The sequence below is a fragment of the Sebastes fasciatus genome, chromosome 7, assembly GCF_043250625.1.
Source record: "Sebastes fasciatus isolate fSebFas1 chromosome 7, fSebFas1.pri, whole genome shotgun sequence".
NCBI lineage: Eukaryota > Metazoa > Chordata > Actinopteri > Perciformes > Sebastidae > Sebastes > Sebastes fasciatus.
In genome coordinates this window covers 10,578,535-10,596,184 of record NC_133801.1, presented here as the reverse complement: position 1 = coordinate 10,596,184, position 17,650 = coordinate 10,578,535, and the positions used below count along the sequence as shown (strand labels likewise).

At 41.9% G+C, this 17,650-nt stretch overlaps 1 protein-coding gene across 3 annotated transcripts in view; it reads right to left on the bottom strand.

Moving 5' to 3' along the window:
- ets1 (v-ets avian erythroblastosis virus E26 oncogene homolog 1) overlaps positions 1 to 8,508 on the bottom strand; it is a 38,178-nt gene extending 29,670 nt beyond the window's left edge. Inside the window, exons 1-3 of one of the 3 annotated variants that reach the window (XM_074641520.1) lie at positions 8,351 to 8,508; positions 6,907 to 7,106; positions 2,871 to 3,018 (exon numbers count right to left, since the gene is read on the bottom strand). In XM_074641520.1, coding sequence (XP_074497621.1) covers positions 2,871 to 3,018; positions 6,907 to 6,975 — 217 coding nt within the window. In that variant the 5' untranslated portion in view covers positions 6,976 to 7,106; positions 8,351 to 8,508. The remainder of the gene's footprint in view (positions 1 to 2,870; positions 3,019 to 6,906; positions 7,107 to 8,350) is intronic. The other 2 variants (XM_074641518.1, XM_074641519.1) reach the window with 2 other exon arrangements.
- Between the last annotated feature and the right edge of the window lie 9,142 nt (positions 8,509 to 17,650).

Here is a 17,650-nt window from a genome sequence, read left to right as displayed (position 1 = left end):
TGTACTAAATGGGAGGGTATGTTTAAATGTACAGTGAACTCATGAGTGCCTGGGAGTGTGTGTGTGTGCGTGTATGTACTGTATGTGTGTGTGTGTGTCTGTGTGTGCGCCTGCTCTACTGAATGGGAGGATGCTGTAATACAATACACACCAGAGTGCAGGGTGTGAATTTAATGAATGAATATGTGGAGTGTGCATCACTGCAGGATGTTGGTGGAGTGTGTATGCATGTGTGATATCTGTGCCTGGATTTCAGTGAGATCACACAGAAATACACACTCACTCAATTTTCCCACACACCCACACACACACACACACATAGTGAATTTCCACAACGGGAGTTTACAACAGGCCCTGTGGTGTGAGTGTTGGATAGTGAAGAGTAGAGCTGGGTCAGTGTAAACACCACCATGGCATGGCTGTTGTCAGGAAGCAGTGTGTGTGACATTGGGCTCTGGGCCAAACATGCGATGGTCCTTTAACATCCAACATCCCCGCCTCACATCTGCTCTGTACTCTCTCTTTCTCACACTAGCACATTTCATTTTAACAACACCCAATCCATTCTCCGAGAAGTCACTTGAGCTGTAAAATCCTATATGTAACTTACCCACTTTAAACGTTAAATAAAATATATCAACCCCTTATCCCAGACAGTGGATTTAGTTTGTGAGAAAGTTAGGAATGTTGTAAACTAAGGACTTATGTATGGTGCTTTAAAAAGTAACTGGTTATATCTTTATCTTATCTTGATCACCTTGAAACTATTGTGCCAGTAAAATATTTGAAATGGCTGATTTATCGTGTTATAATTTAAATTTCAGTCTGACTTAAAGCGGGTGTAATCAATATATCAAAGAACAATATGGCAATGTGAAAGGGGGTGCTCGTAGTGATGAACCTAAAGAGAATACAGACATACACAGTTAGCAACTAGCTTGTGAACATAGTGGAGGATTTAGCAGTTAAAGAGCTGGATATTTCCCTCGGGAGTTGGTGGAGACCAAAAACAGAGCTAAAAGAGAGTGAATACTGGCCTTACATTTACCATGTGGCCTACAACACGGCTCCATATGAATGGTAACTACTCCATGTGTACATAAGCAGCTGTTTGCTAACAAGTTTGCAGTGTCAGCTTAAAAGGCGATGATATGTCAATGTTACGTTCACATTGTGTTTACGCTGCCTCCAAGTGGCCAAAAAAAAATCAGTTATTGTAGGTTTAAGGAATATCAAAAGATGAGTTTGTATTTATTTGTTTCCATGAATGTATTGTTGCTGATGACAGTTTTACTTTTTACACACCTTAATATCAAACAGCATACACTTAAAGAGGTGCCTTATAATTGGTGTAGCCCTTCTATAAGTGATTATATTCCAGCAAATCTTCAGTTGACTGACTCAGATGTATCCTGATTGGTTACATAAAACACTTGCTCACTGTTAAGGAGCAAATGATCATGATTAAAAACGGGCACACCCTCAGTGGTTAAAAAAAACATGAATGGTATGCACATGTGACTTTGAAGTAGAAATCTCCAAGGTGCCAAATCACTTACACAGCAGGAAAGAAGCTGACTAGTTTCTAATTATATACAAATTGAATGAGTGTTCTGGAATTTGCAAGTGCAATATATTGAAGGGGAAGCCGTGTTTTCAGTTTGACAGAGATGAGTCAAAGCAACGGCTGCAGGGTGTGGAGACTGTGTCAGAGGTTATTTGGCTGCTGTTAAGGTTAGCACAGACTCATAACGCCGTATACTGGTAGCACAAAAACCTCAGCAGCTCTATATGACCCCACCAACAAGACCTAAATGACTCTAACAACATCTCCAGGTGGCTAGAATGCTCTTAGACCTGTGGTCTGCATAGTGTAGGATTTAGGAGACGGATGAGAAAAAAAAAAGGTCAACGCTCGGTCATTTTTTTCCACTCAGCAATGTTTATGTCAACGGTTTAGCGCTGGGAGCAATGAAGTGAGGGCTCCAAAGGAGTGTGTCTCTGGCAACAAACATCAGCAAATCCCATCAAATCCTGACTCCCTCTCATACACACACACACACATGTGCACACTCAGGCCCCCTCCACATCTCCAGAGACCAAACCAGAGGCTTGGGAAAAAGATGGCCGCCCTTTTGCCCCCTGTCTTGCCCCCTGCATCCAGCTCAGGGAGGTGACGGAAGAAAGCCTGTGCCCCCCAGCACCCCTGCCCTACTCCCGTGGCGTGCGTCCCAGTCCGCCGGCATCAATCACTTTTGAGGACGAGAAGAGGCCAAAGTCAAACGCAGGCAAATGCACTGGAAGGAATGTTCCAGTTTAAAATAAAACTCATATGAAAAAAAAATGAAAGAAAAATAGAAAGAGAGGATTGAAAGAAGAAAAATGCACGGCATTTGGTTGTCCTCAGAAGAAAATAAGAGAGAGAGAGGTGGGGGTGGGTGTGGGGGGGTATCTGGTAAAGGCATTGCCCTCAGGGTCAGCATCACCAACATCCCTCGTGCAGAACAACAGGCCAAGTCAAAACCATGTGTGTGTGTGTGTGTTCTAAAAAACTAAATAAGGAAGTTTAAATGTGTGCGTCAACATGAATGCTAGAGCGTGAATGATTGCCCATTTAGCATTCCAGTTAACACAAAATCTTGTGTTTGCTCTAAGTTGTTTATTCACAATGAACTATTTGATCATTACATAATGAAGCATGTACACTATGAGTAAAAAAAGAAGGTAACGTGTGTCCTTTTATTTCTTAATAGTTTAACACTTATAAATCTTTACAAATAAGTATTAACTATGACTGAATGTGCGTTTTGCCTCTTGTTCCAGTACCTCATACCATATTTGAGGTCAGACTGTCTGTGTCCTTTTCTTACCTGTAGGGCACACGTCGCGTCCGTTGGGCACCTCCTGCAGGGGTATATCCTGGATGTAAAGGGGCTGTGACGGGTAGTACTGCTGCTGAGGGTGAACCACACCTGGGAGGTGGGTCTGAGGGCCAACTGCCACCCCGCCACTATGCCTCTGGAGACAAACAACACACAGTATGGTTTAGCCATAATGATCTGATGCATACTGTATATTATTGTACAGTTGATTTACTTCCGTATGCTTGGTTTTATCTGCTTTAACGTGCTGTTGAAGAGCAATATTCCACACCTCATAGATGTGAAAGTAAGTAATACAATTTTGTATATTTTAACCACCTGAACTCAAACAAAAGAAACTCTTGTGCCATGAATATTTGCTATTTTATAAACATTATACAAATCACTTGGCTAATGCTTCTGACAATAGCTGATGGGGTTTTCTTAAATATGACTTTGGTTATGACGAGGATCCAGCTCAACTAGCATAAAATAAAACATTTGAGTTCTGAATGGAATTCAAGCTATAGAATCAATTATTTAAATATCTGAAACGGCTAGAATTAAACTAATAAAGTTGAACCGGAACTCCAAGCACATCAATCGTACTTGAACCATCGGAGGGGCAGTGCATCCTACCAGTGTTTTACTGTTCTGAAAACAGATCAGTGTGTGTTTTCATGTAGCAAATAAGTTTAGCCAGAGTTTTATCAGTTAAACAATTAAAAACATGTATTTACGTTCGTGGGGGATGTATTGAAAGATTAAGCTGAAAACAACTGATCAAACTGTTGCTTTGGCCGACAGCGTAACCTTGGAGTTTGAAAGCATTTTTCATTTCTTTTTTTCATGGTTTTCCCGCACAGATAACCCTCGTTGCTAAATTTGACTCATTCAGTTTATCTTTTGCCATGTTGATTTATCCTGCTTATCATCAGAAATGTTCACGTAAGAGGTCGCACTAAAAGGGAAGTCTAAAGTCAGCACTTGACAGGGGAGCCAGGAGAGATATGCAATTCTGTGTGGATACAAGAGATAGTAGTATTTTTAGCATATCAAAGCCTTCACTTGACAACAAACAAGAAACTCAATAGATATCGTTGGACGCTTCTGTTTGAAAGTGATGTGAGCGGGGTATGGACATTTTTCTCACAAGAGTGTGTCTAACTAGATGAAATGTGCTCTTTGTAACTTAAATAAGGGTTATAAATGCTGTTTTTATAATGCAATTTTGAATATTCATATAAAGTCTAAAGATCAAGACTTGATAATTTAATGTTGTTGCATGCAAACAGACACTCAAAGCAATCCTTCAGTTAGCTTCCAATAAGAGGGATGTTAGACTGTCATATGTGTAACTGACAGACTGGCTGACGGAGTGACTGCCGATCTGATAAGCAGCCCCCGTTTAAGCACTGCAGCATTTATCAGTAGCCGGCCAGCTTTATGGATGGCAAACATGACCAGAGGATCAGGGAGGCCAGTTTACGAGGTTCTTTAGAGGTTTGCGTGGGACGTTGCCTTCTCCTATCAGTCCAGTCGGCAAGAGGGGGGAAAGTTAGATAGGCATGGAGGGAGCCACATGGATGATTTATGGATTAGACAGAGAGACTGACATAGATAACAGTGGAGATAACATCGACACCATAATACTGTGTGATCAGTTCAAGTGTAGAATAACTTTCAATGCAGAGGTTGAATTTGGAAAAAGAACAGGCCGACGACAACCTTGAAGGAGCCGTGTATGCCTTTCAATTTAACTTAGTAATTATATAAATACTGTGCTGTATACATTTTCTGTATTGTCCATTTTCATATGTATCTCCAGTCCACAAATAAACATCTGAACGTTTACAATATAAATCAGTTTGATATCTGAGTGATACTGACATTAAAATTCAACCTTCATCCGCCCCATCTTGACTAAACAGTGTAATTTATTTTATTTTACTGGCTTGCTTTTTCTTCTTTTTTTGTTGTTGTTTGTTCGTTTCTAACCCTATAGTGATACAGCGAAAAAAGCAAAAGACAGACATCCAGCACGGTGTCAACACCACTACGGCTATGAGCAATTTTGCACACAAATACAATGATTAGAATGGGAATGTAAAACAGACAGATATTTGTGAACTGAACGAAAAGTACATATGTTGCAAACCAGTTTTGCAATATGGGAACATAAAACCTACAGTACATCGTGTCAAAACGACATATATATGGAAGCATTGTTTTCATTGTGACATTTGTGACTCACTGTTCTCATGCAATGTTACAGGAATAGTCATTTCCTGCACTTATTCATTAATTCATTCATTCAATCATTATGACGTGTGTTTAGTTTACCTGCCCCCTAGTAAGGAGGAATTGCAGTGTGTACATTTAACAGACAGGTGTAATTAAATGCACCTGTGTGTTTGAGAGGAAAATCACAGGTGTAATCAATAACAAAGATGACAGGCTGCTGTTCCAGCGCTCTGATGTGTATGTGTGTGTGTGTGTGTGTGTGTGTGTGTGTGTGTGTGTGTGTGTGTGTGTGTGTGTGTGTGTGTGTGTGTGTGTTGGCTCACCGAATGGCTTCGAATCTTTATGGAACTGAGCTGTCGTTAATGTTATTAGAGACACCTGCGCTTTTTCTGCAATCATCGGTCCAAAGCTGTGTCTGAAATCACTCCCTATTCACCACATAGTGCACTGTATTTACCCTCTGCCATTTCATTGGTGTGTTCAACTTCTGAGTGTGAAATATATGCACTATACATGATGTTATTATTCATCATTAGAGCCATTTCAAGAAGAGAACTAAATCAGAAGGTTGACTGCATGCCATTCCAAACCAAAGCATGCGTTAGGAAGAGTGCTGTGCTAAAAAATATGTTGCTTATGTTACAGTACATGTACTACAATAAGGAAGCCTCACACTGTGTATAATTCCTCTAAACAAAGATCACCTACTGTATGCAGTGAAGTGGCTTCTGTCCCTTTCTCTTTAATTGCTGCTTGGCTGCTTGAAAGCCCTGATTTTTTTCTCTGCACACAGTCTTCGTGAAGCATACATATAAGACACCGGCAATGACTAAACAGAGAAAATAAAACACATCAAGCCCTGCTGCTGTTTGCTGATAATTCATGTAAATTCAAGAGAATAGAGCTACCGAGGTGATCCGGGTTCACCTTTTGACCAAGTCTGCCCTGGTATACAGTAGTCTCAATTTCAAAGGACAGCCCCACCACCTGAGCCAATTAGGAGCCGGGGAGCTGTATCCTTCTATGTGTTCTATCAGGCCAGGGTGGGGTTGCCATTTGCATATAACCTCAGTCTCTTATCCTAATGTGCCGGCGCTCTGCATACAAATGGAGGCATTTATTTTGCCGCTCCTTGGCCTTCACCCTTCAAATGCTCATCTGACAGGAATCCCAATGTTCCCACTGTGTCTGACTCTGTATTCAGCTCTCTCATTTGGAAAGCGTTAAGAGCCTTGGTGTTCTTGCAAACAGACTGCTGCGGAGCACTGTGCCGGGTGGCTTAGCTGAGAAAAGTGTTATTCAGTGGGGATGGTCTGACTCCAATTTGATTGGTTAGTGGCAAGGTTGGAGGCCTGTAGGTCTCAATATTTACAACATGACTTGCTAAGGAGAAGTGCATCTTGGCGCACGGTGGTTGTGCAAACACAGATGAGTTCATAAGGGCAATTTCACAGCCCTGTAGAAAATGTTCTTGTTCAACAGCTCTGTTTCCTAACTTTTGACGAAATCATACGGAACAGCATGTACAGATATACTGCAACTGTGGTGGACTAAGCTCAACAGGAAAAAGGTTAAGATAGAGTGTTCCTGTGAGGTGATGGAATCCAGAGTTGCTAACACACACATACTGCTCATATGCTCCTGCACACATTCCTGCACTGCAGCTAACACACACACACACACACACACACACACACACACACACACGCACATACGCTCATTCCCTCACACTCCTGGACGGCTGTGTGGCAGGTAGCTGAGGCAGCCTTAACACGGGGGTAATTTACGAGGGAGGTCTTACCATTACGCCCAGACGGTCACAGGGGTGAAGGGCCGGGTAGGAAGAAACTGGATCCATGTAGTAACTCATCACGGACGCTGCGGACAGGAGAAGCAGGGCCTGCTGAAGGGATCAACGCTGCAAACAGACGGGGCAGGGTGGAGCGACCTATCTATCACAAGCTGTTTACACTTTGTGTGCAAGTGTGTGTGTGGTATATACTATGTGTGTGTGTGTGTGTGTGTGGGTGTGTGAGAGAAGGAGGGGAGAGGGTCAAAAACAGAAAGAGGTGGGAGAGTGAGACATTTGAGCTGTGTTTCAATAACCTGCAACATCAGCTCCACAGTTTAGAAGGGCAAGAACTGTGGTTCGGGGCTTTTTAAAAACACGTCAATCTTTATCGGATTTAGGTTATAGGGCTTAGGAGTGTTGATATATTTCTTTTAAATCAAACACTGCTGATTTTTATGTGGAAAAAAGGATTTCCACCGAAGCAGATCCATCATCCAGAGGCTTGTCAACCTAACATTTCCATCTCTTCTCCTTCACCGTATCACTCCCCTTCTCCTTGTGCAAAAAAAAAAACTGCCTCCTCATCTCATCTGCCTCACCTCTTCCTCCTCCTCTTTCTCCTCCTCTTTCTCCTTCCCCTTCCTCTCCTCCTACACACTTTGCTTATCACTTCACATGGTTTACTTGAAGCAGCATCAACAAAAGAGACTGGAAACTGAGCTGAAGGGTTACATTAGAGGAGGAGGAATGGTGGATATGGGCAGTGGCAGGTCCCATCCTCCTCACATTCATATGTTAAGCAATTTGGCATATCTAGTTTGTGGCAGCTGCTCACATACTGAAGGAAGATGTGCCACTGCTCAATGCTTGCAGATGTTCATCAGCTCAAAAAAACATTCACATGCTCTTGTTTCAGGAAAAAGAAGTACCCATACACAAAGTGAATAATGTGCAAATCAGTTCTGTCATTCAAATGCTTGCTCCCACCTTTAGGCTTAAATGTCATTGATTTGCTGGGGGGGGAAAAACAAGACATCAATGCTAAATAAAAGCATTCATATAACCCCAATTATTAATTTTGGTGTATAAATAGATCCTACTTATACATTGTATATTTTGAGTGATCTATTTTAATGCAGCTTCAAGCCCATAAGAAATTGAAAAACACTGGAGTAAAGTTCATTTTAAAAAGAGATAAACATGTGCATGCAACTTTGCTTTTTCTGCTGCAAAGGGTCGCAAAAATAAGCAGAGATGAAACAGCGCATCTCAATTAAAAAAAAAGCGCGCTGGCTGCACACATTTATGAGAATTCCTGACGGGAGAAGCAGAAAACTTTAAAGCCAACACTTTCACCTCTGATGCATCAAAAGAGCGCCGATAATATCCCTCATCCTCTCATCCTATCAGTTGACTTGCAGTTAATTACGGTACAATAAAACTTTGCACTTACCGACTGCGGTGCGAGAAGTTTCCTGTGAAGTGGAAGCGCTGGGCAGCTGAGTGTGACAGCTGAGCTGTGGACTGCACAGATGCTCTACCTGCTCACTGCGAGTCCCACAGAGGAAGGAATATTATGCACACTTTTAGTCCCTCCCTCAATCACACGGTGATCCTCTCCAAATTCTCTTCTCCTCTGTGTGCAGGCTTCGGACTTCACATGCAGTTCTGGTTCACACATGCAGCCAGTACAGGTGTTTAAACTTGTAGAGAGCCTGTGGTGGTCAATAATGGGTTCAGTGTGACTAAACTTTTCCAGTCTAACATCCACTTTACTGTGATATTCCAAAAACAATCCTGTGGGGGAAGTATATTTATCCAATATCAATTCAGCTAGGGAAGTTTCTTTGTTTCAGTTAAACAATGAAAAGGCAACAACTGATGTGTCATTTTAGACTCGTCATTCCCAGACCCAAACCTCTAACCCAGATTTATATTCTGTTGTTGTTTTGGTTAAGTTTCAATAAAAAAATGTTTTAATTTGAGCTAAATTTGAATAAAGTTTGTTTATTTGCTTGTTTGTTTTTCCTTTCCTATAAGCCAAAAGTCGTACTGGGAAAAATAGCAGGAAAGAGGCAGGAAAACATCACACAGAGAGAGGGGGTGTGATGATAATGACAATAGCTGATCTTCCTGTGATGTTGTCATCTGGAAAGAAAAAAAAAAACATCTGTGCATGTACAGTATGTGTGTCACATGGGTTGCTTTAAATGTGCCATTTTGGACATGTTCAATCAATCCTTAATATTTGAAATTTGCTGCTAAACATCTCCTGGCATGTTATCCCTGCATGGTGAACCTCTGAAATGTGGCATCAAACAAGACTAAAAGAAGAAGTGTCGCCGTCGAATCAATTTGTTTCAGGTCTTGCCAGAATGCACCTGAGAAGCATCTGCTTCTTGAATATTTATTTACTGTACATCACTGACTATCACATCATCCTCCACCTAGTACCTCCTAAGCCCAACCATCAGCCGACGCATGTGGGACACTGATTAAAGCCATGACAGGAACGTTGACCACTCTTCTGCGAAATGAGAAGTTCCCCTTATAGTACAACGCCAGATCTACATCCAGGTGCTCTGATAGAGGCTGGTGATAACCAGGTAAGAGTGTGAAGGTTTATCTATTTGCTTATTTATCGCTTTATTTGTTTATTTATTTCCACGCTGCAAGGTCGCAAGCTTTCCGCTGCACTGCTACCTAACAGTATAGAGTCTCTCTCTCACTCTCTCTCTCTCTCTATCAGCTTAACACTCAACACTTGCGAGTCATCTGAAACACCTTGTGACTCCATGATAATTCCGTGACCCCAGTGCAGCATTTGTTTGAATTAGAAAGTGCACGGTTCAATCCTCCTGACAGCCACTGCTCTTAACAGTAAATCTTAAAAGTCTTGGGGTAAGGCGGTGTGTGTGTATGTGTGTGTGTGTGTGTGTGAGTGAAGAGCTGAGGAGGGGGGAGGGGGTCAAGTCCAAGGTGAGAGGCGTGAAGAAGTACCATAAGGGGCTCAGTGGCAGGCAGCCTGCATTTTCTCAAGACCTCGTCTGAATCCCTCTGCGCTCTGTGGGCCTCAGCGCCCCGGGCCCCCGGGGGACACAGATGGGCAACACGTCGAGGGCAAAAGGCGAGGGTATGACTTATTGCCATGTGGAGAGAAAAGCACGGGACGCGCCCCTGTGATGGGACCAAATTGAATAAAAGCGGGGGGGGATGAATGCGATCCAGATCTTCAGTCGATGCCCCGGCAATGCTGTTTCAATTAGCCGGCTCGCCAGTTCAAAGGCGAGGCCCTCGATACACTTCTGCTCCGCATGAAGCCACTATCATCACGTTGCCCCATTGCCTTTCACCTCCCCATTATGGTACCACCTTTTTCCGATCAGAGCCTCCAACTATGCGCTGGCTTGCGCTCATGTTTTGCATTAAACAGATAGTGAACGCCTTGCCATCGCCGGCAGTAAAAGCCGTTAGTCATAAGACCTGCAGGGGTTTATGGCCCTCACCATCACTCGCTCTGTAAAGTCTAATAGTGTTCTTGTATCTACATCAGCTCTTTATCAAACATATATGGGTCCAGCTCTACCTGAATATCTGAAATCTTTCTTTCCTTTTGTCATAGTTGACAGTGTTCAATGCCACATTCCTCACCTAAAGCCACCAGGAGTTTAAAACCATATAACTTAAACTCTGAAAGGTGACAGAAAGGTTTTGTGACGGGTTCATTCTCTACCTTGAAAGATATCTGGAGTCAGATAGGGGTCATATTACTTATCTTTACCATCTGTTTAGGAGTGACAATTCCACCATACACTGCTGAATTCAAACCCCAATCAGGGTTACTTGAACATCTCTAAGAAAACACCAAAAAAAGATAAATAATTTAAAGCTTGTCTGACAAAAACAAGCAAATATGCTTTGAGACATAAATTCCACAAACCAAATGTTTTGTAGATGAAACATCAGTACAGTAATAATAAATGGGACTGTCCTGTTGCCCTCGTGTTGTCTTTTGGACATTGATTGATTTCTGTCATCCGAATGCTTTATTTAAATCAGCACACCAAAACCATACGGCTGTCTGTCCTCCGCTGGTTTCCTGCCTCTCGGTGAGCAGCTCCAGACTGTAACTCCTTTTGTCTCATTTTCTCGTTTTGGATCTTCCAAAGATAGCGCTGACAGGTGATATTAATGGTCTTTTATTAGCATCGTCCTGATTGCTACAGATTTTTGGAAGCAAGAGATAGAGGGAAAGAGCAAGAGAGAGTAAAAAAAGAAAGAACGAGGGAGAGAGAATATGGAAGTCCTCCGCCCACCGCTTCTCACAGGAGATCGCCTCTCTCTTTGATAGCCTGCCCGAATCTGTTCCCCCCATAGAAACTGCCCTGCAGATGTTGTTGCTGTATGCCGACTACAAAGAAGGAGCCCTTTATGAGAAGAACGTCTATTTCGGGCCTCAGTGTTTCCGAGCTGCGGCGCTCAGTGAGAGAAGCACAGGCCTAATCTATGTGCCGCTGAAAACTCTGTTTTATTCCCTGCCCATGATATTTTTAGATTAAAGCCCAGCTCTAATGAATAAAGTGAGGATGTAATATTTTATGACAGTATCAATATGCCATCACCGCGGTGGGCTTGGGCCTGAAAAAGCCTGCGTTGCTATTGGCATCGGCAGAGAGAAAGAGGGGGAATATGGGGTAGTAACCTCAGTGAAATAAAGAACATGGAGAGGCCTTTGTGTCAAACCTGACTAGATTCATTTAGAAGACTCTCAACCTCACCCACAGAACCGTGACTTTGTTGCACTGTTGACTGTGAAGCAAAGGTCTTGGGGGCAATATTAGCTTTTGATATTATCTTTAATTAAAGCACCAATCCCTCAGCCAAGTTGTCCAAACAGTTCTAAATAGGCCTTGTAAATCAGACAAACATCCTCAATATTCGATGGGTCGAGAGTGTGCACTATAGCCTCCAGATGGTTTGTGTTTCTCAAGCGTTTCACGAGGGATGGTACGGGACAGCGATCTTCTGTTCCGAGAGCGCCTCTTGACAGAACGAGTTCCTCCAAACCACATGCTGAGTCGCTGGATTTCTGCCTAGGTCGCTCTCTCTCCCTTTTCTTTCCTGTCTCCTCTTGTGTGTGGGTTTATCTGTAGGGTATACGCGTGTGCATATACTGCATCTTTTGTCAGTCAGTGTTGTGTTTAATTAACGGCATGAACACGACTATTGAAACTAACATTGCACATTTCATGCAAAAAGCCAGCACAGCACATTGGACAGTGAGCGGTGACAGATCGTGGATTTGCATGTATTTTACATCATACTTCAAAGACTGTAAGAACAAGTGTCCTTTTCAAAACCTCATACCATCTTTAATAAGTGCAAAGCTAACGACGCTTGGCAAAACAACGCCCTTACACTGATCTTTTACGAGAAAAAAAAGAGATGAGTGTAGTAAGATGAAAGGAAAAAGCAGGACGAGGAGGGAGGGAGAGAACGAGATGCTGAGTCCAACATGCCCCGGTTGATAAGCTGCTGGACTGGCGCCAGAATACTCCCCCCCACCCCAAACACACACACAAACACCCTACCCAGTGGCCAGCTTGACCCCCTCCCCACCACACACACACACACGCACACACACACACACCACCACTCCAGTGGCGTCTACTGCTCGCTATTCCTCTTCATTAGTGTTCCAGAACGAGATGCTTGTCATGTAATTAGCAGAGGAGGCTTTCTGAATGCCTGTGTAACACACGCTCTCATTAGAGAAGTGAGAGAAGGCTGGAGTGAGAGAGGAGAGGAGAGGAGAGGAGAGGAGAGGAGAGGAGAGGAGAGGAGAGGAGAGGAGAGGAGAGGAGAGGCAGGCCTCGGAGGCAAGTAGAGGGAGAGCAATCAGTGAGACAGATGGGGAGAGAGAAAGACAGGGGGACAGAGAGAGAGCATGTCAGAAAAAAGTGTTGATAGCAGCAAGAAAACTAGAAACTGATGATGAGGGGCCAGATTTTTGACTTGAGTGGGCCAACTAGGGATGTGAGTGACAACTACTTAGTCTGGACATAATTATGATGACTTACCTCAGTCAACTGGTATTCTCATTAATATTCATAGAATCTGCAACAGGCATTTAAGCTAACTTGTGCCCAGTTTTCTTGCAGAGTCATCAGATTTAAATGCAATCATCAATGAGAAAAGTGTATACAGATAAAAAAGGATATAATACTGTGGCTATTCCTTCTGGAGAGTTATTGATGATGTTCTTTTTTTTTCCTCCTTTAAGTGACATACACCTCTCACACACACACAACCTGGGATAATTACAGTTCGTCATCTTATGTGAGAAGTAATTAAGGACCTGGTTGAGCCCTTTGTAGTAGGCTATGTCAGTATTTCCCTGGTCACTTGTTGTGAGAGAGAGGTATCATTAGCTCCACTACATCCCTGTTGTGTTCACACTGATAACAACATCAGCGCGCTGGTAGACCTGTCGTCTTTGTTCAGTTCATCCAGCCTGTGATGAGGTGTGTGGCTCAGGCAGCAGAGAAGGGCTTATCGGGGTGATGAGAGGGAAGAAGGAGCTGCTTGTCAGTGGCTGGCCTTCAACAGAGTCTGTCTTGTGTCTTGTGTCTGGTCTTAAATACTTCTATTACACCACCTCCCTGACTTGGGCCATAAAATATTTGAAAATACCTTTTTACACTTTGTTTTTTAAACCCACCAAGGAGACAGGTGAGTCGCAACAAGTTTGAATAAAACTACTGAAAAAAAAAATATATTTTCCTGTAATAAACTAGTGTACTGTCCTGGTGATTGGCCCAAGCCAATGTGGAGCTCCAATTATGAAACAAATGCTTCAAGACTGATTTATTTGACCCAGATCTATATTTTTCTAAACAGATTCTGGCTAAATTAATCTAAAAGAGATACACAGCTGTCTCAATCATCTTGAAACAATCATGTGCACATGACCGTGGAAATGTTTCTTGCCAGACAGAATAATTTATCTTATCTACAAGACTGGCATGCATGAGTATCAGGATTTCCACTCAGTGGCACTTTGATTAGATTGCATGGCTAGGATTTAGTGCACACTTGTTGGTAACTTCTTATTTAATGTAACCAGTATCTTTTAAAGAAAAAAAAAAAAGAAAAAAAAGAAATGTGAGGTGGTGACTGGTTTGGAGCGAATAAACTCGGCTACAGCTATTGATGTGTCGGTCGTGAACGTGCCTGTTCAAATAGCCGGCTCTTTTAAGTGAACGATGGGAGTCCGAGAGACGTTTTTTTATTTTTTTTATTAATTCAAGGCAGAATGAAATGATCTTCTCCGCGCCACTTGCACTCCATGCACTGACTGTGACTAAATGTTGTGTTATTGACGTCCGTGCGACCAATCAGGTGATGAAAGACAAGGATCATACCATCAAGCAGGGAGGGACGGCGCGCTGACGGTCTACAGGTACAGAGCAGGAGGAAGAGGAGGAGAGAAAGAGAGAGGAGTGTGATGCGTGGAAACGAAGCAGCATGTCAAATTATGGTATTCTGGAAATTATAAGGTTTAGTATAATTATATTTAATAATTTAAGTGATATATGTGCACACATACTAATCATAGGTCAAAACAGCGCTAAATTTGGCTGAATTATAAAAGGCAGAAGTGTTAAACGATAACGATAATACGATAATACGATAATACTTTATTGTCAGACAGGTCTGAAATTTGTTTTGCATCACAGCAGCTCCATTTGCAACATCACAAAAAGGACAAAGACAAGAAACAAGGATACGTACATTTAAACATTACGATCACAGAAGACAATATTCAGGGCACTTCAACGTACATTTGATCTGGGATTAGGCTCTGTATTTAGTTTTAGGATTGACTGGTGAACAAAAGAGTGTTTCAGTCTAACCTTATTAAATCGTGGAACCCTGTATCTCTGATTTGGTGGTAACAATTCATATTCACTGTTCAAAACATGGTTAGAGACGATGGTGTTAGCCATAGGCTGATTCACAGAATTTCTCAAGGGGTTGACCTACAATCTTTGAGCAGATTTTCATTTGGTGGAGGAGTTTTGACTTTAAAGTAGTGGACAAACTCTTGTACCATGTAGTATAACAATACTGTAGAACACTCATAATCATAGAAATAAAAAAACAAATGAAGTATTTGTTTACTTGCCCCAAAAGACCTGAGGCGGCGGAGAAAGTAAATTCTTTGTTTTGTCTTTTTACAGACAAAAAAACAAAACAAAACAAAGAATTTACTTTCTCCCCCACCTCAGGTCTTTTTGGGACGAGTAAACACGAGGAACAGTTTGGGAGCCGAAAGAGCCGGCTCTTCTTGGTGAGCTGAACCAAATGATGTGGCTCACTAAAAAGAGCCGGAATTCCCATCACTAGCTACAGAGTAGTTTGGTCAGAAGGTGGCGCTATAAGCTATGCTAATAAGTAAGAGTGGTAAAGAAGTAGAGCTAGCAAACGGGAAACAAAATAAGTCGATTTCAGCCATGCAGCTAAACCCATGAGCTAACCATGTAGGAGAGAAAAATGAGTCTTTAGGAATTTGTTCAAATTAGGCAAGTTGTAATTGTTCTTTCATATCAGCTAGTACTGGCCATGTTTGATGTTGTCCGGAGACAAAGACAAGCATTCACACTTTATGGGAGGTAAACCCAAGAAGACAGTGGAAACAGCAAATCAGTCACGTGAGTTAAATGTTTGCCATGTCAGAATGTATTTGGCACAGGTGTTTCCATCACACATTTAGCACATCAACTCTTTTTTTTGATACAGGCAAAAACTCTCCTCAAGCAAGTGTAAAAAAAATGTTTTTTGCAATTCAGGAAGTTTTATAAAATGTTTTATTTTTTTTTTTATTTCAAAATGACAGTATCCATATAACAGCAGAACACATTAAATACATTTCCATACAGAAGAAGCATAGCAAAAACATAAACAAAGAGCTGTGCCAAACATAAAAGGACAACAGAAATGAAACAAAACCAACATAATATAAAAAAATAAAAATAAAAAAAAGACCACGCGAGACTATGACAATAATTTCACTTAAAAACTTTAAAGATATTGCATACATTCATTGTTTTCATTGCTTTTTTGTTTTGTGAGGAAGAAATTGTTGACAGATATAGATCCATTTCTTTCATAAATACAAAGAAATTAGGCTTTTTTTATGATAAATTTACACTTGTGAATGTGGAACTTCGCGAGAATTAAAATTAAATTAATTTTAAAGTTGCTAATAGAAATGTTTAACCATGTAAATTAATAATTGTGTAAACATTGTAAATACATTTTTACTACATTAAATAAAAAAAAATATGAATTAACTTCACTTATAAACCATAGGCTAAATGTCCTGCCTCTCTCATAAAAGAAACTTCCTTGTTTCACATAAGACGAAACAAGTCAAGTTATAAAAACAAAGCAACAGTCTCTCTTCAGAACATAGTGGTGGAGAAGACAGTGTGGGCTAACCATGCTCATAGGAGCATTGTAAGGTCTGAAACCATTGTAAAGGACAATCCACATCAGATCCGAAAAAAATCTAATATTTCAAAGGGGCCTTTCCAGTGAGGAGCAAGTTTTGTTTATATGTAGTGGGTTCCAGAAACATAGGGAGTGTGCCTGACACATTGGCCATGTTGTTTCTGCTGGTTTGGGGCACAGTCTCGGTTCCATGCAGCAGAACTGAAGGCTGACCAAAGTTTCTGGGTCAACTGTGCAACATAGTCAGCAGGAGAACCTGGAGTAGATGAAGATGGGAGATTTGAGCTCACGTGGCCCATGTGATGTGTGGGATTCTGTATTGCAAGTACATTGCTTACACCACATCTTGATGTCCTGTGACATGAATGGCCAGTATTGAGCATGTTTCAGGACTTTATCTGCAGACAGATGACCAGCTATTGAACTATGCATCAGCTGTAGAACAGTGTTTTTTAAGGCATGAGGGACAACAACTTGATGCAGCACTGACTTAGAGGAACGGTTGAAAACTTCACGACTTTTTTGTCTGTACTGTTTTTTCACGAACTCAAGCTCAACTTGAAAATAGCCATGCTGAAGGTCCATTGTGGAAAACCAGGCAAAGCCCGACAGAGTTGGCACGGCAGATGCAGGTGTAGACACTCAGGTTGTAATGAACGACCTGGCACAGAGGAGGCAATCATAGGGCATTTTTTTTAAGGCTGGATGAGAGTTCTTTGGCTCTTTTGTCTCCATTGTGAGCAGAGCCAGGAGTTTGCCATCAGTAGGTTTAGGACAAATCATAGCTACCAGTTCAGAAGATAGAGTGTGTGGAGAAATTGCAATGGTCGGGTGCAGCGCTTCCCCAAGGTTCTCTGCAGCCATCTCATGATCTTTTGACTGTAAGGTTGGTTCCAAGGCAAGCTGGCAACAAAGCATCAGCATTTTTCACCTTCTAGTGCATTGTGGGTACAGTTGGGAAAGATTTCTAGCACAAGGTGAGGGATGTCTGCATTGCACATGAATTTGGAGAAAAAGGCAGGGAGTATTTTAGCCCAATAACTTTATCCTTCACTAAATCAGTCTCTCTGGGTTAAAAGAGGGAGGCTGTTCCAATACAGTCATGCAGCTTCAGCTCAGCCAGTAGGGAGGATGAAGGCCATCACCGTAGATAAATCTGCATCAGGTGAAGTCATAGCCTGCACTGCCATGTCAAAGTGTTGAGACCAACTTGTAAAAGATATGGTTCCATGCACTT